Source organism: Lepus europaeus, chromosome 4, assembly GCF_033115175.1.
Source record: "Lepus europaeus isolate LE1 chromosome 4, mLepTim1.pri, whole genome shotgun sequence".
In the NCBI taxonomy this organism is placed as follows: domain Eukaryota; kingdom Metazoa; phylum Chordata; class Mammalia; order Lagomorpha; family Leporidae; genus Lepus; species Lepus europaeus.
The window spans coordinates 11,871,893-11,892,270 of record NC_084830.1 but is presented as its reverse complement, the minus strand read 5'-3'; the positions used below and the strand labels follow the sequence as shown (position 1 = coordinate 11,892,270).

At 37.2% G+C, this 20,378-nt stretch overlaps 1 protein-coding gene across 1 annotated transcript in view; it reads right to left on the bottom strand.

Annotated features, from left to right (window-relative positions):
- The window catches only part of ADCY8 (adenylate cyclase 8), a 252,622-nt gene that overhangs the window by 111,388 nt on the left and 120,856 nt on the right, over positions 1-20,378 (bottom strand). The window contains exon 5 of the mRNA XM_062189454.1: positions 19,927-20,054. Within this exon, the coding sequence (XP_062045438.1) occupies positions 19,927-20,054 (128 nt within the window). The remainder of the gene's footprint in view (positions 1-19,926; positions 20,055-20,378) is intronic.

Below are 20,378 nucleotides of genomic sequence, written 5' to 3'. Positions count from 1 at the left end.
AATAGTGTTTATCTCTGATGCTGATGTGGCCTCTGTCCTACCCTATAGAAGTCTGAGTGCAGTGCTTGAGGGTTGAGCCAAGTGTTGGGTTGGTAAATGCTTTACAACTGTCTGGGGGACAAACTATCTTGATTTGTAATGCTTGTCATTGTCTGCATTGTAAATATTCCTGTCATGGCTTATTTCAGGCTTCTAACTTGATGTCGCCTGGCTTCTAAAATTCCTCCAAGTACTCTATAGAATACTATACAGCAGTCAAAAACAATGAAATCCGGTCATTTGCAACAAGATGGAGGAATCTGGAAAACATCATGCTGAGTGAATTAAGCCAGTCCCAAAGGGGCAAATATCATTTGTTTTCCCTGATCGGCGACAACTAACTGAGCACCAAAGGGGAAACCTGTTGAAGTGATATGGACACTATGAGAAACAGTGACTTGATCAGCTCTTGTCCTGACTGTTGATGTACAATGTAAATCTTTATCCATTTTAGTATTTTTTTTGTTCTAGTACTAGTGGTTGAACTTTGTAATTAACACACAATTATTCTTAGGTGTTTAAATTTTAACTGAAAAGTGATCTCTGTTAAATATAAGAGTGGGAAAAAGAGAGGGAGGAGATGTACAATTTGGGGCATGCTCAATCGGACTTGCCCCAAATGATGGCGTTAGAAACGTGCCAGGGGATTCCAATATAATCCCATCAAGGTGGCATGTACCAATGCCATCCCACTAGTCCAAGTGATCATTTTCAGTTCACAATTGATCACACTGATAGGTCTAAGAGTCAAAGGGATCACACAAACAAGACAAGTGTCTGCTAATACTAACTGATAGAACCAAAAAGGGAGAGAATGATCCAACATGGAAAGTAGGATATACAGCAGACTCATAGAATGGCAGATGTCCTAAACAACACTCTGGCCTCAGAATCAGCCCTTAAGGCATTCGAATCTGGCTGAAAAGCCCATGAGAGTATTTTAGGCATGGAAAGCCAAGACACTCTGGAAAAAAAAAAAAGAAGACCTAAATGAAAGATCTCTGCGAGTGAGAACCCAGTGGAAAGAACAGGGCCATCAAAGAAGGAGGTACCTTTCTCTGAAGGGAGGAGAGAACTTCCAATTTGACTATGACCCTGTCAGAATAAGATCGAAGTCGGCAAACCCTAAAGGCTTCCATAGCCTTGGCAACTCATGAGTAGAGCCTAGGGAGATTACTGATGCCATAAACAAGAGAGTCAAATTATTAAGTCAGCAACAGGAGTCACTGTGTACTTACATCTCAGGTGGGATATGTCCTTAATGTGTTGTCCAATGTGAAGTAATGCTATAACTAGTACTGAAACAGTATTTTTACACCTTGTGTTTCTGTGTGGGTGCAAACTGATGAAATCTTTACTTAGTATATACTGAATCGATCTTCTGTATATAAAGATAATTGGAAATGAAAAAAAAACTTGGTGTTAAATTGGAAATTGCGTAGAAAATTAATGTTTTTAAAAAATATCATGTAGGATCTCTGTCCTTAATGTGCTATACATTATGTTTTAATGTTATAACTAGTATTCCAACAGTATTTTTCACTTTGTGTTGCTATGTGAGGGCAAACTGTTGAAATCTTTACTTAATATATACTAAACTGATCTTCTGTATATAAAGAGAATTGAAAATGAATCTTGATGTGAATGGAAGGGGAGAGGGAGTGGGAAAGGGGAGGGTTGTGGGTGGGAGGGAAATTATGGGTGGGGGGAGAAGCCATTGTAATCCATAAGCTGTACTTTGGAAATTTATATTCATTAAATAAAAGTTAAAAAAAATTCCTCCAAGTTTGACAACTGGCTCTTGCAAACAGGCAGGATCTAACTCCACCCCATTAATTGTTGAGGCTTCTAACTTGATGGATTTCTCCCTCTGTGTGGACATCTGAGATCTCTACAATTCTCTTGGGTTCCTGTGCAGAATAGATGTGGGCATCCCAGACTCAGTCCATGTGTGTGTCCCTAGACCTTTGGATACTGCACACAGATTTTTTTCTGCTGGGGCTGTGAGTTGACTGCACCACCACTGCCCTCCAGTATTCAAACCTAACTATTGTCATCTTCCTTCTCATATGATTATCACAATTTTCAGAGGAGGAAACAGGCCCAACATGTTAAAGATTCTTGGAAGTAGAACATCAACCACAGTCTCCTGAGTGCTCAAGGCTAAGCTTTTCCATTACATCATGTCGCCTCTCTTAGGTGCATCACTGGATTAGCGTGAGAACTATGTCTCATGAGTAGAGTGAGGAATGGATCAACAGGGAATCATTCAGGTGCTCTGGGAGGAGTCTTACACACATTAATGTAAAGATGCTGATGGAACACAGCTCCAACCAATGAGATATTCCAGGCCTTTAAATGGGAATGACAGCTTTAACTGTGCTGGACTCCTCTGCTTACCAACCTCCACAGGTCCTGTCCCCTTCACAAGAGAGTGGAAATGTTTTTGCTCCTTGTTGACAGCTGTCCAAACGCATGCATCTCCCCGTATTCTAAATCAGTGGTGTTACAGATATCGCTGCCCGAGGAAGGGAAGAACACTGTGCTGGTTTTTTACGTGTCAACTTGGTTAGCCTATGGTATCCAGATATTTGATCAAATATATGCTGCCATGAAGGTATTCTTTTAAACATGAGAAGAACATGTACATCTGGAGATTTTGAGTAAAGCAGATTACCCTTCACAACGTAGGTATGCCTGCCTGCTCATTTGAAGACCTTAAGAGAAAAGATACTGCCTTACACCAAGGAAGATGGAATTCTCACTGCAGACTGCCTGGGCTGGAAGTGTAACATCAGCTTTCCTGAGTCTCCAGCCCAATGACCTACCACACAGATTTCAGATTTCCTGGCCTATGCAATCTTTTAGGACAAATTTCTCTCTCTATTTGTATGTACACACCCTTTTGTCTGTTCCTCTGGAGAGCCCTAGTACAAGTGCCTTCCTGTTCATTGCTATTTGTCAAAACATCTTTTCTAGTTATTTCAGTTATACACGATGATGAGGGTCTTCAAAGTGCTCATGGCAAATGTACATTGTCTTTAATTCTGTTTCTTCTTCTTCTTCTTTTTTTTTTTTGGACAGGCAGAGTGGACAGTGTGAGAGAGAGACAGAGGGAAAGGTCTTCCTTTGCCCTTGGTTCACCCTCCAATGGCCTCCGCGGCTGGCGCAACGCGCTGATCCGATGGCAGGAGCCAGGTGCTTAACCTGGTCTCCCATGGGGTGCAGGGCCCAAGCACTTGGGCCATCCTCCACTGCACTCCCTTGCCACAGCAGAGAGCTGGCCTGGAAGAGGGGCAACCGGGACAGAATCCGGTGCCTCGACCAGGACTAGAACCCGGTGTGCCGGCGCCGCAAGGCGGAGGATTAGCCTAGTGAGCCACGGCGCCGGCCTAATTCTGTTTCTTCTAAGACTTTTTGGAATACTCTCATGTTTTTGAAAAACTAAAAATGAAGAAAAGAACACAGATGAGAATGAAAACCACCTATTTACAAAGTTTTATGTCCTCTCTTTTTGTAAAAGTAGACTTTTTTCCTAAAAGCTTGTGTATTTTTTCCAATGTGTGTTTATACATTCTATTATGTATGCTTTTTAAACTTATAATCATTTTCATATGCCATTGAATATCCATGTAAATTGTGATGTCTAGTGACTACCCATTTATCTGTTTTGTATACATGTCAAACTTATCTGGACATTTCCCTACCTTTAAGTATGCATGGGTTTAGGTAGCTGTGGCTCAGAATATTTGATCTGTCACATACAAGCTATGTATTACTGGACAGAAGTTTCTGTCCCTATGGATGCTTCAGTTTTACTTAAAAATTAGGGAAAGTATGAGTAATTTCTTTATATTGTTGTCAGTATTATGCAAAACAAGTTAAGAAGTTTTAGCTCTAGTCACATGGTAAATACTCAACCTATATTGGCTTTATCAACTATTAATACTAGAGCTATTCAATTTTAGCCTTTATAAATAGTTTTGTAAAAAAACCTGTGAAAACATGCCTGTGTGCTGAAAGCTGTTCTAATTGCTGCATCCTTGAGAGGAGTGCAGACTTCTGAGTGCTATATTTAATAACATCATTTTGGGATAGGTGAGAAATGGTGCTTTAGGGGAGGAAATATAGAAACAGTGAGAACAGGGGAAAAAGGGAGAGAGAGAGAGAGGGAAGCTGGTGAAAGAGAGAGAGAGAGAGAGAAGAGAGAAACATACAGGATACTGAGGGCAGGCTTGGGTATTCTTGCCTCAGGCAGAGAAAAGCAAGGTAATTGATGTCATTCTTTCCTAGTCTCACCATATTGCTTAGCAGGGCAACTCTGTTACAAGGATGAAAACCTTTGCTCTAATTAACTGTTGGAGAAAAGCCAGTTCCTACTTGTTATTCTGGTGTTATTCCTGTGACTTTTTAGCAATTGCACCGAAAAGACCAGGCTCTGCAATTTTCATTAAGATGCACCAAGGACAATTGCTGTAAATCATTAATAAAGATATTATAAAAGCAGAGCCCAGTGTCAACTCTGGCATCTTCTCAGCTATCAAGACTCCCAAAAATAGGCTCAGATATGTGAAGAAGAGGCACCTGGAGCCACTTTTAAACCTATGTGCTAGAAATTGTTATCAAATCGTATTTTAATTAATTTTGTTTTATCAACAGGCATGCATGAGACAGCATTAAATGCTTTATTAGAAACAAAATTACATTCAGGATCTTTTTAGCCATTCATTTAGCTAATACCATGTTTCTAAAATCAAATATTTTTGATGGGATGAATTTATTGTTAGGCCATTTTGATTATGGATTATTATCTTATTACTCTTGGATGTTTACTGACTTTCCACTTTTAAATATCAATTCTGCTAATTTACCAGGATTCTCTGTAAGAGGTCCTAAGCCATGAGTTGATCCTTTGGGTATTGATTATAGATTTCAGGCATCAGAAGAAATTATTCAAATTCAGAGCTTAGAGGCAAGATACTGCAACAGTTGAGATCTATTGCTTTGTAGTCGTTTGATTCCAGAATGGTACACTTGTTTTGCCACTGAGGATTTGTGTGATATCGGGCAGTTATACAACCTGTTTAAACTCAGGTTTCTCCACTGTAAAGTAGGAATTCAATTCCAAAGTCTCAAAAGTCAGGAGGTACCCATAAGGCTGCAGTGATTGTTCATGGCTGACATCCATTTGCTGGGTAGCTCTAACCTATTCTGGTTAGTCCATGCTGCAACATATTATGAAGATTTAATGAGGTAATGCTTGTGAAATATTATCTCAGTGCTTGGCATGCAGAAAGTGATTAATGAAGCTAAGTTACTACCATTGTTTTACAAGCACTTAAAAGAAGACACAATAAAGAAACCTATAACTTAACTAATTCAAATTTGCCAATATCCAAACTCATCTTGTCTTTCAACATACTACTAAAATATTTCTATAGTGTATAGAAACATGCATGTTCCCCACTGGGGTTTACAAAGTGGTATTCTGAAGATGATATTATTTCCGTTTTACAAAGAGGTTGTTGGAACTCTAAGTTAAGTCACCCATCCAAAGTCACATGCCTAGTAAGAGGAAGAAGCAGGTCACATACTGGGTCTGTTGCTTCACGTTCTGAACTCCTCTGCATTCAGCAAGCTCCCCAAAAGTGACCTTACAGTACAACAGGCAGTCCTTCAAAGAATATTTGCCATAATCACATCCAGCATCAAATGATGTCGCTCATGAAATGGAATCCTGCCTGGAATTCCAGGAGTATTGTTAATTCAAGTATCAACTTACTATTATGATAAGTGTTTGATTTTGTAAAAATTTGTATGTCACATATCATCTCTAGTGTGTTTCCCAGGGTCTCAGTTTTGGAGCGTTATCATTCTTTTCATTCTGTTTCACAGTTCTATTTCAATATCTTACTTTTTTTCTTGTTAGACTGGTTCAGAAATATCTCCTAAAGAGTTTCCTTTCCTTTGGCTTCTGCTTCTTCTCATTCAGTGTCAGGTGCACAGACAGCTATCAATCTCCACAGTTATTTTTCTGACATACAATTTAGACCATGTCCCTTTCCTACTGTAAGTGTCACTGACTTAATGTTGCCTGTGGAATAAAGTCCCAGCATGTCTTACACTAGCCCCGTTGTCTGAATTTAGAATTGTAATAATTACCAAGGCCTACTCCAATGCTTACGCCACCCCCCAACATACCAACACATCTATATATAGGCACATGTATATAACCATGCTAAAACATTCACATCTCTTTCTATCTACATACATTCACATATATACACCCATGCAGACACATTTGTACACACACATCCATACTCACATACATACACACACACACACACCATTCTTAACAGCTAGGTTGGTTCATTATTCATGCCTTTGTTTCTAGGAAGAAAAAATATCTTTTCTTGGTCAAAGTGTAAAAACCACATTATTATTTCAATAGATACAGAGAAAGCATTTGATGAAATACAGCATACTTTCATGATGAAAACATTAAGCAAATTGGGTATAGAAGGAACATTCCTCAGTGCAATTTATGACAAATCTACAGCTAGCATCTTACTGAATGGGGAAAAGATGGAAGCATTCTCACTAAGATCTAGAACAAGACAATGACGCTTATTCTTTTTTGTTTTATAGAAAGCTTTTTATTTAATAAATATAAATCTCATAAGTAAAACTTTTGGATGATAGTGGTTCTTCCCCCAATACCCACCCTCCCAACTCCAGGCCATCCCACCTCCTACACCCTCTCCCATCTCATTCTTCATTAAGATTCATTTTTAATTAAACAATGCCTATTCTTACCACTACTATTCAATATAGTCCTGGAAATTTTCATCAGAGCCATTAGGCAAGAAAAAGAAATCAAAGGGATGCAAATTGGAAAGGAAGAAATCAAACTATCCCTATTTTCAGATGACATGTTCTATATATAGGGAAACCAAAAGATTTTACTAATTTGATCTATACAAGAATTTGGTAAAGTGGCAGGATGTAAAATTAACACAAAAATCAATAGTCTTAGTATACATTGACAATACCATGGCTAAAAAAGAACTTCTAAGAACAATCCCATTCAAAATAGCTACAAAAAAGTAAATACCTTGAAATATATTTAATCAAGGAAGTAAAAAATCTCTATGATGAAAATTATAAAACATTAAAGAAAGAAACAGAAGACACAAAAATTGTAAAAATTTTCCATGTTTATAGATTAGAAGAATTAATATCATCAAAATATCTATGCAACTGAGAGTAATTTACAGAGTTAATATGATCCCAATCAAAATACCAATGACATTCTGTGATCCCAATCAAAATACCAATGACATTCTTCTCAGATCTAGAAAAAATGATGCTAAAATCCATAAGGAAACATAAGAGACCCTGAATAGCTATATCAATCTAATACAACAAAAACAAAGCCAGAGATACCACAATACCTGATTTCAAGAAATATTACAGTGCAGTTATAATCAAACATCCTGGTACTGGCAAAAATAATAGACATGTAAACCAAAGGAACAGCATAGAAACTCCAGAAATCCATCCCCGCATCTACAACCAACTTGTCTCTGACAAAGGAGCTAAAATAAGTCCCTGGAGCAAGGACAATCTCTTCAACAATGGTTCTGGAAAAACTTCATCTCTGTACGCAGAAGTATGAAACAAGACCCCTACATTACACATTATACAAAAATCCATTCAAAATGGATCAAAGACATAAATCTATAACCTGATACCATCAAATTAATAGAGAACATTAGGGTAACTCTGCAAGACATTGGCATAAGCAAAGATTTTTGGAAAAGACATCAGAAGCACAGGCAATCAAAACCAAATTTGACAATTTAGATTATATGAAGCTGAGAAGCTTCTGCACTGCAAAAGAAACACTCAGCAAAGTGAAGAGAACATAACAACCAACAAAATGAGAGAAAATATTTGCAAACTATGCAACTTATAAATGATTAATATCCAGAATCTATAAAGAGCTCAAGAGACTCAACAACAACAAAACAAACGATCCAGTTTAGAAATGGGCAAAGGATTTGAACAGGCATTTTTCAAAAAAGGAAATTGAAATGGCCAACAAACACATGAAAAAATGCTCAGGATCACTAGTTATCAAGAAATGCATATCAAAACTACAGTGAGGGTTCACATCACCCAGATAGAATGGTTTTCATACAGATATCAACAAACAATAAATGCTGATGAGGATGTGGGGAAATATTTACCCTAATCCACTGTTAGAAGGAATGTAAACTAGTGTGATTGTAATGGAAGACAGTATGGAGATACCTCAGAAATCTGAAGAGATATACCATATGACCCAGCCATCCCTCTCCTGGGAATTTACCCAAGTAAAAGAAACTAGCATATAAAAGAGTTTTTGGTACCCCCACGTTTATTTCAGCTCAATTCACAATAACTAAGACATGGAATCAATCCATTTTAGGTCCATCTTCTTATGACTGGATAGAAAAATTATGCTATATATACACTATGGAATACTATTCAGCAGTAAAAAATGAAATCCTGTCATTTGCAACAAAATGGATGCAACTGGAAACCATTATACTTAGTGAGATAAGCATGTTGAGACAAATACCATATGTTTTTCCTAATCTGTGGTAACTAATGAATATCTAAACTATAATGTACTGAATGAAATTAACACTTTGAGATTCAATGATTGTTTATAGCCCTTGTCTCTACTGTTGATTAACAGTGTTTCTTTTTTTCCTTCATACTACTTTTTAAACTGCTTACTTAGTGTAGGGTAAATCTTATGAGTATAAAGTAAACAGAAAATAGATCTTTGTAAAAAAAATTAGGACTGGGAATAGGAGAGGGAGGAGGTAGAAGGGTGGGAATTTGGGTGGGAGGGAGGGTAGGGTGTGAAGAATTAATATGCTCTTAAATCTGAACATATGAAATGCATGAAATTTGTATGCGTTCAATAAAATTTTAAGAAGTGCTACTTGTACATAACTAAAGTAGGAGATAAATTGATGCAAAACCAATTTCCTTGAAGCTCCTACTTTCAGTTGTCTTGACTCTTGCCTACTTGGCATTTTGAAAATTATTTTACATATATATTTACATTTGCATTGACTAAATTTCATTTACCGTGTACAAATGGATGTTTTGAAGTTTACATACATTCTGGAATGACTAAATGTAGCAAATTAACACATATATTACCTCACGTACTTATCATTTCTGTAATGAGAACACTCTAAAATGCTAATCAGCTTAGCATTTTTCAAATATAGGACTAACTATAGTCACCATGTTGCACAGATAATTCCTGAACTCACTCCTCCAGTCTAGCTAAAATTCCATATCCTTTGACCAACATCTTCTCGGTAACACCCTTCCAATCCGCTTAGTACCTGGTAACCACCATTATACTCTTCATTTAATGAGATCAACTTTTAAATTCTACATACGACTGAGAACTTGCAATATTTTTTTTTTCTGTTCCTGGCTTGTTTCAATTAACATAATGTCCTCCAGATTCATTTATATTGTCACAAATGATGTGTTTTCCTTCCTTTATGTCATAATAGCATTCCATTTCATATATGTACCTCATTTTATTTATCTATTCATCTATTGGTAGGTACTTAGATTGATTCTGTACCTTGGCTATTGTGAATAGGGCTACAATATACATAGGAGTACAAATAAATATATCTTTCTTATACTGATTTCATTCCCTTTGGAAATTTATCCAGTAGTGAGATTGCTGGATTATATGATAACTCTATTTTTGGGTTTTTGAGGAACATCTATGTTATTTTACATAGTCGTGATATTAATTTATATTCCCACCAAAAAAGTACAAGTGTTTCCTTTAAACCACATCCTTTGCCAACTCATTACTTTTTGTCTTTTTTTTTTAATCTTTTTTTTTTTTTGATCACAACCATTATAACAGGCTTGAGGTGATATTTCATTATAATTTTAATTTGCATTTCTCCGATGTCTAGTGATGTTGAACATTTTTTCATGTATCTATGATCCATTAGTATATTTTTTGTTGAGAAATGTCAATCAAGTTTCCTTGCTCATTTTTATTTCGGTTACTTATTTTCTTGCCATAGAGCTGGTTGAGTTCAATATATATTCTGGTTTCTAACCCCTTGTCAGATACACAAATTGCAAGTATATTCTCCTATCTTGTAGATTGTCTCTTTACTCTGTTGATTGTTCACCTCCTTGTGAAGAATCTTTTTAGTATGATGTAGTCCCACTTGTTTATTTTTACTCCTGCTGTTAGGTAGGAAGTCAGTTATGAGCTTATGTGTGTGTGACAGGCCTAAAGAGAAGACATCTATATGCATCTGCATCTCAAAGTCATCCTAACAATGTTTCAGGGGAAGCCCAGATTTCGCATCCTGCCTGCCCTGCCCCCTTTTACCTGATAACCTGCCAGGTGGCGGCCCTCACCCCTCCTGCTTCCTGCCTGATAAATCTTCCACAATCTCCCAGGTGCAGCCCAGTATCTGCATCTCAAACACCCTGCTCCCTTCCTCAGGTCTGATAACATTTGCATCCATAAAGTCCTTTGTTTCAGACCTTCAAGAGAAGTTTTTTCTATTTACATCCAAAAAGCCCTTTGTTCCAAGAGGAGCAGAGGTGGGGAAGCAAGACCCATCTCCTTAAAACCCCCAGCCTCAACTGGACTGTGCGCTCAGCTCTCTGCATCTTTGCTGAGTTGCCCGCCTGGCCTGGCCTGGCCTGGCCAGGTGTACTCTCCACTCACCCATGCAGCCCCCCCCTCCCCCAGTCTGAGGGACTGGGCACTCTCTCTCAGGTCCTGTCTGGAGAGGTGCCCATCCGTCCTTACAGATGTTCCTTCTTAATAAACCTTGCTATTTTACCTCCCACTACTCTCTGTCTCATGCCTGAATTCTTTCTTGCGCGAAGACAAGAACCCTGCAATTTCTCCGGTAACACTGCTAGTTGTGCTTTTGGGGTCATATCCAATAAGTCATTGTCCAGACCAGTGTCATACATCTTTATTTATTTATTTATATTTTTAAATTTTTTTTGACTGGCAGAGTGGATAGTGAGAGAGAGAGACAGAGAGAAAGGTCCATACATCTTTTTCACCTCTGTTTTCTTTTAGTAGTTTCAGGTCTTACATTTAAGTATTTATGGCATTTTGAGTTAATTTTTGTATATGGCAAGGGATAGGACTTATTTTCTTTCTTCTATATTTGACTATCAATTTCCCCAGCATCATTTATTGAAGAGACTTTCCCTTCCTTTTTTTTGTGATTTTGATTCCTTTGGCAATAATCAGTTGAATGTAAATGTGTGGGTTTATCTCTGGGATTTCTTTCCTGTTCCATTGGTCTATATGTCTATTCTTTGGCCAAACTCATGCTGTTTTGGTTACTATAGGTTTGTGATATATTTTGAAGTTAGGTAGTATTATGACTTCTGCTTTGTTTGTTCTTCTCAAGAATGCTTTATCTACTTGTGGTCTTTCATGGTTCCACTTAAATTTCAGATTTTTTTTTCTATTTCTGTGAAGGTAGTCCTTGGTATGTTAATAGAAATTGTCTTGAACCTTTAGATTTCTTTAGGTGATATGGACATTTTTACAATATTAATTCTTCCAATCCATGAACATGGGTCTTGATTTATTTGTGTCATCCTCAGTTTCTTACTTCATTGATTTATAGTTTTAGATCTTTTACCGTCTAAGTTAAATTTGTTCCTAAGTTTTTTTCTCCTTTTTTTGGTTGTTATTGTAAATGAGATTATTTTCTTGTTTTGTTTTTAAAATATTTCATGGTCAGTGCACAGAAATGTTGCTGATTTTTTCTATGTTGATTTTTTTATCCTGCAACTTTAATTATTCATTTTTGTTAGTTCTAATAGTCTATTTATTAATAGAGTATTTTCTAAATATATATTTGTTGTTTGCAAACAGAGATAATTTACTTCTTTTCTGATTTGGATGACTTTGATTTCTTTCTCATGGTTATCTGCTCTGGCTTAGACATCCAATACTTCACAGAGTATAATTGGTAAGATTTGGTATGTGTCTTTTTTGGATTTAGAAACATTTGAATTTTTTCATATTGAGTGATGCTTGCTGTGTGTATGTCACATGTCATCTTCATCGTGTTGAGGTACTTTTCTTCCATACTTATTTTGTTGAGAATTCTTTTAATCATGAAGAAATTTGAATTTTATCAAATGCATTCAGCATCATTAAAATTATTGTGTGATTTTTGCTTTTTATTCCATTAAGGTAATGTATCACATTTACTGATTTATCTGTGTTGAAACTTCCTTGCATCCCTAGTATGAATCTTACTTGATAATCATGCAAAGTATTTTTGAATTGCTATTGAATTGTTTGCTAGCATTTTGTTGAGGATCTTTGTATTTTTGTTCATCAGTGATGCTGGCTTATAATTTTCTTTGTTGCTGTGTCTTTGTACAGTTTTCATATCAGGGTGATGTTGGATACATGAAATGAGTTAGGAAGTAAACTGTTTTCTTAAATATTTCAGATGAGCTTGACAAAAATTTTTGTTATTTCTTCCCCAAATGTTTGATATAATTCAGCAGTGAAAATATCATCTGGTCCTGAGCTTTGCTTTTTTTTGGGAGGATTTTTATATCTGACTCAATCTTCTCACTTGTTATTGAAATGCTAAAATTGTCTAGTTCTCCATGAATTATTCTTGGTAGGTTGTATGTCTCAAATAATTTGTCAATTTCTCCCAGATTATTCAGTTTGCTATTGCATAATTGCTCATAATACTCTCTTATGATTTCTAGTTTTATGCCATTGGGGTTACAAAATATACTTGATATGATTTCAATCTTTTAAAATTTGTCAAAGTTTGGTTTGTGTTCTAGCACCTGAACATATGGAAAATATTCTTTGGAGGTTTATTTACAGTTGTTGGATGAAATATTCTGTAAATATATGTTAGATCCAGGTGATATAAAATGTAACTTAAGTCTTATATTTTATTATGGATACCCTGTCTGATTGGTTTACCCATTGTTTAAAGTGCAGTGTTGAAATTCCTTACGATTATTGTATTATTACAATCTATCCTTCCCTTCATATCTGCTAATATTTGCTTTACATATTTAGGTGCTCTGATGTTGGGTGTATATACTTGAGATAATTATGTTCTGTTGCTTAACTGATCCCTTTATAACTATATATTTGCCTTCTATGTTTCTTTTTACAGTTTTAGATTTAAAGTCTACTTAATGTGATATAAATAAAGCTATTCCTTGTCTCTTGTGGCTTATATTTGCATGAAATATCTTTTTCCATGTATTCTTTTTTTTAAAGATTTATTTATTTATTTACTTGAAAGTCAGAGTTATAGAGAGAGAGAAGGAGAGGCAGAGAGAGAGAGAGAGAGAGAGAGAGAGAGAGAGGTCTTCCATTGCTGGTTCACTCCCCAGTGAGCCACAATGACCGGAGCTGCGCCAAACTGAAGCCAGGAGCCAGGAGTTTCTTCTGGGTCTCCCATATGGGTTCAGAGGCCCAAGAACTTGGGCCATCTTCTACTGCTTTCCCAGGCCATAGCAGAGAGCTGGATCAGAAGTGGAGCAGCCGAGACTCAAACAGGTGCCCATATGGGATGCAGGCACTGCAGGTGGCAGTTTTATCCGCTACGCCACAGCATCGCCCCCTCCCCCATGTTTTCATTTTTATTATTATTAGTTTTGCCATTTAACCTTTATACAGAGTATATAAATAAGTGTAACACCACCACTGTATTATAATATTAGAATATTCTAAATTTGACTATGTGTTTATTTTTATCAGTGAGTTTTATACCTTTAGATATTTTTGTCCTTTTCTGTCAGCTTGAAGAATTGCTTTCAGTATTTCTTATAACATAGCTCTAGTGAGGTTGAATTCTTTCAACTTTGTTTATCTGGGACAGTATCTCCCCTTCAATTCTGAAGGACAACTTCACTAGTTAAAAAAAAAAAAGTAATGTGATGTCATTTGCACCTCAAAAAGCTGTTAAAAATAATTTCCTATATATGTATTTCAAAATAAAGCATTTTTAGGGGTAATAGAAAGTCAGAAGGATTTGAAGCCTGAGAAGAATCTGAGGAGCTGTTGCTGAGTTTGAAGGTTGCAGTAAGAACCACCAACTTGGAAGTCAGGAGCGTGGATTTGGGAAGCAGACCTCGTTGCATTCTAATATCATTTCTCTCACTTACTGGATGCTATGATATGGGATAACTTCATTAGTTCTACAGAATCCAGAGATTGGTGTGGATACTTTAGAGTCAGAAACCAGGTTCAACTGGAAAGACTGAAGATGTTTTAAAACATGAAAGTAGGGGCTGGCGCTTGTGGCACAGTGGGTTAAAGCCCTGGCCTGAAGTGCCGGCATCTCATATGGGTGCTGGTTCTAGTCCCGGCTGCTCCTCTTTTGATCCAGCTCTCTGCTATGGCCTGGGAAAGCAGTAGAAGATGGCCCAAGTGCTTGGGCCCCTGCCCCAATGTGGGAGACCCAGAGGAGGCTCCTGGCTCTTGATTTTGGATTGACACAGCTCCGACCGTTGCAGCCATCTGAGGAGTGAACCAGTGAATGGAAGACCTCTCTCTGTCTCTACCTCTCTCTGTAACTCTGTCTTTCAAATAAATAAAAATAAACCTTTAACAAAAAACAAAAAAGATAAAGCATTTTTAAAAAATAAAAAAGAATTATTGACTGTTGATTTTTAAAATCCAGCTCTTTGAATTTGTCCTTCCACTCTTTCTTGGCCTGTAAGGTTTATACTGAAGTCTGTTGCTAGCCTTATTTGAACTCTCTATATGCTTTTTGCTTACTTTCTCTCTCTACCTCTGGTATCTTCTCACTTTCTTAGATTTTTGACAGCTTGATTATGATATGTCTTGAGGTATACTCATTTGTATTGAATCTTATAATAGACTTTTGGCATTCCTGTGCCTGGATAGTTTCCTCATTCTTAATATTTGTAATGCTTTCTACCTCTATTTCCTTTTTCTATTTTTGATACATTATACTTCATATATGCATATATGTTTAAATTTCTCTCATAAATCCTATAAGCTTTCTTCATTCCTTTTCATTCCATTTTTCTCCTCTTACATTATATTTTCACAAAATCTATTTTATAGTTCGCAGATTATTTCTTTTGCCTGACCAATTTTGCTGTTCATGCTGTCCATTGTATATTTTCATTCATTGTATTTTTCAGCTTCAGGACTTCTGTTTCACTTATTTTAATTTTATCTCATTCTCTCTATTAAGATTTTAATTTCAATAACTTATCATTTGCCTTCGTTCATTGAATTGTTCCTGTATATTTTCTTCAAGTTTGCTGGACTTTCTTAATACAGCTATTCTGAATTTTGTGTCAGGCAGTTACCAGGTCTCTATTTGTTTAGGGTTAGTCATTGGAACCTTATTTTGTTCATTTGGAGACTATGTGGTTTCTTAGTCGTCTGTAGTCCTTGTGGTCATACATTGATATACATGAGTTTGAAAAAGTAGGTACTTATTCCAATCTTCAAAGATTGGTTTTGCTTTGAAAACCCAGAATCCTGGGGCCACTGAAGCCTTCATGCTGCTGAGCACTGTCCAGAGAAAGCCTGAAAATATGACGTCAGAGGTGGAGCATACCAGGGACTGAACTCATCACAGCCCTGACAGCTGAGGCTTTGTGGTTCTTCCTTGCATCAGGGCAGGTCTAAGGCTAAGTCCATAGTATCATCCTGAAACATTTGACTGGGAATCTTCTTGGATTTTCTGTGGCAAGCTTAGTGTTGGAGTCCAAGGTAAAGTTGTCAGCTTACTTCTCTCTCTATCCCAAGGATACAATATCCTTCTCTACTGTGCTACCCAGCAGTTGGTAGAAGAATGATGTGTATGTTGTATAACTACTATCCTTTTTTCTTGTTTTTGTGCTATAACTAGACACTGTGATTTCTTTTTTGGTTTCTTCAGCTTAATGAAGTTATTTTTCTGTGTGGATAGTCGCTTACATTGATATTTCTCTGTGTGTATAGGATGATGTCCTGCTTCATCATCTTGTTCTTCTCCTTGCTCACTTTGAAACGTGCTGGTACTCTAACAGCAGCCAACCTTGGCCTTTCCTAACTTTGACACTCTGTCCTCACGTGTCTGTGATTCATACAGTACTTTTGTTACACATTTGGAATGTCAGTAGTGAAGGACCAGGGTCATTTTTAGTGTCTGCTTATCATTTATTAAAAATGATAACTCTTACCCAGGCAAGGAAGTTATAGGTGTTTCTGGGGCCTAGTGACTGAAGCTCTAAAAGCCATCTCACCATCAGTCTCTCATTGTCTTTCTGCACTCTGGGTAGTCCTGTTGTGATTCTGTTTGATGGAGTTTCAGAAAGAAGGAAGGGAAATACTCTGACAAGTTTTGGAGAATACTTCAAACAATGGTCCCTTTATGACATCTGATAAATAGGTTAGTTATAGATTCTGTGGGTGAAAGTCAATAAATGATTTATTGCCAATATATTATGAACTATGAAATATGGTGTGTATATTTCCAGACTTTACAGCTTCTATCATGTTTTCTAGTTGGAATAAGTGCCTTTGGGACTAAACAAATACACATTTTGTGTAAGTTATAATTCATTTAGATTATCTTTTCAATAGTTACTTAAGGAGGATACGTCATTGAATCTATTCTTTGTATTAATATCACATCAACATAATAATTCTTGAAATTGTGCTGTAGTAATTATCATTCATTTGCTGTGATCTGTTTTGCTGAGAATCTTAGGTATTCATAAATTCCTTAAGAAATTTAAATAAGAAAGCCCTGGAGTCATTTCAATATTCTAAATTTCACTTCTTACTACCCAATTCCAACACACAAGAAGAAAGACTTTGATTGGATACAATGGTCAGGAGGACCAGGTTCTCTCCAGGAATATAAATCATATTGCCGTAGGTTTCTTAAAGCATTTTCATAGTAGATGTTCATTTATTTTGCAATACCATCTCTGTAGCAATTCTTATGCTTGCAGTGACTATACAAATTTCTTTGGAAAGTCTGTGGAAAGTTTAGCAGCTTATTTTTTACGTGTTATCAACCCAATTTTCACAACTCTCAGAGACTTCAGGGCCACCTGACCTGATTTCTGCATTTTGTGGGCAAAAAAACAAGTTATCTCCTTAACTCATGAGCAAGGAACCCTGAGTGATAGGATCATCTCTCTATTTTCAGGGCATAGTACAGTGTTTGCACGTGGTAGAGCTCAACATGCATTTATTGACTTGACCTATTGATTGGTAGAATAAGGTTCGGGTTCCTAATTAACTATAAGGATATCCAGGCTTCTGGATGTCAGTCCCATTACCTTCCTCAAAACCAGTTAACACATTATTACAGTTCATTTTAGTTTTCATGGGAAAATACCCATGTGTCCAGATTAGCAATGTAAAACATCTACCACCTTTTCCGTTTACCAATGGCTGGCCAAAAGGAAACTTGTGGTTGGAATCTTTGGGATCCTCTCTCCATAGTATTTAAAGGAGAGAATTCTTCCAACTTTACAGAAGACAGGAAAATCGTAGAGTGGACATTTTTAATCTCTTTATTCATCATCCTACATGGTCACAGAGGTGGTGAAGGCATAGTCTTAATCATGTGTCTTATAGAAAAATACCATAAGTTCATCTCACCTGCTTAACACCTGAATTCTCTTCTTGGCTTAGTCGGAGATTTTCAGAGGTATCCCTTGAATGGGGCATGCGAACTGTGGAATTGCTATTCAAAGATTTTCCTCCACATGAAGAAATATGGGATGCACAGATTTAACACTGTATATATTTTTTTAACATATATGTCATTTTGTAAAGGTAGGCTGCTTTCTCTATAGTCACATTATTTCTGTTGAAGGAAAGGTCTCTGCCCAACACTAGGACAGTAATCTAGCAGTTTGTACAGAAGTGTGGATGCAGATAGAATTATTCTGGATCCGCTATTACCAATCTGGGCAACTCAGGACTAGTGCAGTGGCCCAGAACAGGGCTGAAAAACTTAGATAGATAATACTTAGAATTATACTAGGTATGCCATAATGAGTGTTTTTGTCTTCTTAACACCAAATTCTTTCTCATTTGAATGAAAATATTAAAATATGATCCTGCCAAGACAAAGAAGGGGTCCCAGGTTTTGACCGTAAGACAGTGAGAACCGTGGCCCTTGGTTCCTCCTGATTCCCCACCTTCCTATGCACCTAAGCCCGGTCTGATGAACTCTTGTTGCTTCTTTATTGTAACCATTGTTTTCAACCAACTGAATACTCTATGCATTTGGGTGCAGAGTCCAGCAAAAGACCCTGCAGTTCACAAAGAGAACTTAGCTTGACATGGCTTTTGAGTGTTTATATTTCATTAATTGCATGTTATATCCCTATTACCAACAGCTCATCAAAGTATTATTCCAAGGTAGGAATGTGGCACAGTAGATGAGCTGCCATTTCTGATTTCTGTAGCTTACATAGGTTCACTTGGTTCAAGTCCTGACTATGCTTTCAATCCAGTTTCCTGCTAACATGCTCACTGGATGACAATATGTAATGGCTCAGCTACTTGAGTCCCTGACACTCTTGTGGGAGATATACCCAGAGTTCAGGGCTCCTAGCTTTAGCTTGGCTTGGTCCCAATTGTTGTTGGCATTTGGTGAGTAACCAGAGTGGAAGATCTTTCTGTCTCTCTCTGCGCGCACACACACACACACACACTGACAAGTCTTCAAAAAGTTCATGAGAAGTGTGTATTGTGAAAAAACTAAACATGGATTTCTAAATTGTTTTACATCAAGATATCGATACAGTTTTTCCATAAAAATTTTAAGTACTTGTGTGTATGTGTGTTTGTGGGTATATATTTCAAAATGAAGACATTTTTGTTCTTGTATCTTCTTGTTAATGCCTTTGTTGTGGTTGTATGAAGATGACATTTAGATCTCTGTCACTATTTTGAAATTTCAAAAGGAGTAAGACAGCACTGAGCTTCTATCTGAAAGCCACACACAGTCTGGGTCCCAGAGTTCTTAGTCTTGATAAATTTTCTCATTTTGATTAAGCTGCTATTCACCATATATGCAAACTAACCCCAAAGTACTTGCCATATACCCGTGAAGCGAATCCTGGTGTAAGCCCTTTAATGATTTTCAGTTTGCCTTATTGTAATGTGTGACTCCTTAACATGACTGGTAAAGCCCTGTAGGTCCTGGATACTCCAACCCGTAGTCCATCTGTATCACTGTTTCCAGCCCGGGTTTCGTAAGCTACCATTGTATCACATCCTGATATTTTCATTCATCCACTCTCTTCTCAAATCTGCCCACTCTACCTCTAGAACACAGCTGATGTCTAATCACCTTTTAGGAAAACAACTTAGACATCTCTACTCCATAAAAGCTTCACCAACATCCTTGGCTGAATTATCTATTCTTCACCCATTCCTCCCAAAGAACCTAGGTTCGATTTGTCACAAAACCTATTGCACAACATTGGAATTGTCTATGCATTCATCTCTGCTTCTACACTGTAACCCCCTGAAGGAAAGGACAATGTTCATCTTGTTCTTTGTTGTAACCCCACGAGGACATTTATTATACAAACTCATGGCATAAAGTGAGTTAGAATTAGAGATGAAACTAATAGGCTCATTGGTTTCTATGGGAGAACTAATGGGCATATAGCTTTTGTGAAAAATGTTAAGGGGATCTACCTCTCATGATGCATTTGATTTACTACAAAGGGTAGATGAGGCAGTGAGTTTTAGTCATCATGCATATTGAAGGCCCAGATCACATTGAAGAAATTACAAATTACCTGATGGTTTTGATCATGCTGAGGCCCATTTCAACACAGCAGTGGGCATGGTCCTGGCGGGGCTCAGGAAGTCCGGAAACACAGTAGTAGCAGTCTCCCAGGATTTTAATACGAAGGCAGTGATGCTCCTAGAATAAACAGAATGGGGATGACAGGACTGTGTCAAAAGTAGGGCAAATTCTTTTTTTAAAAAAAATTATTTATTTATTTGAAAGGCAGAGTTACAGAGAGGCAGAACAAGAGCAAGAGGAAGAGAGAGATGTCTTCCATCTGCTGGTTCATTCCCCAAATGTCCACAAGGGCAGGAGCTGTGCCAATCTGAAGCCAGGAGCTTCTTCTGGCCCTCCCACAAGGGTGCAGAGGCCCAAGGACTTGGGCCATCTTCTACTGCTTTCCCAGGCCATTGCATAGAGCTGGATCAGAAGTAGAGCAGCCAGGTCTTAAACCAGAGC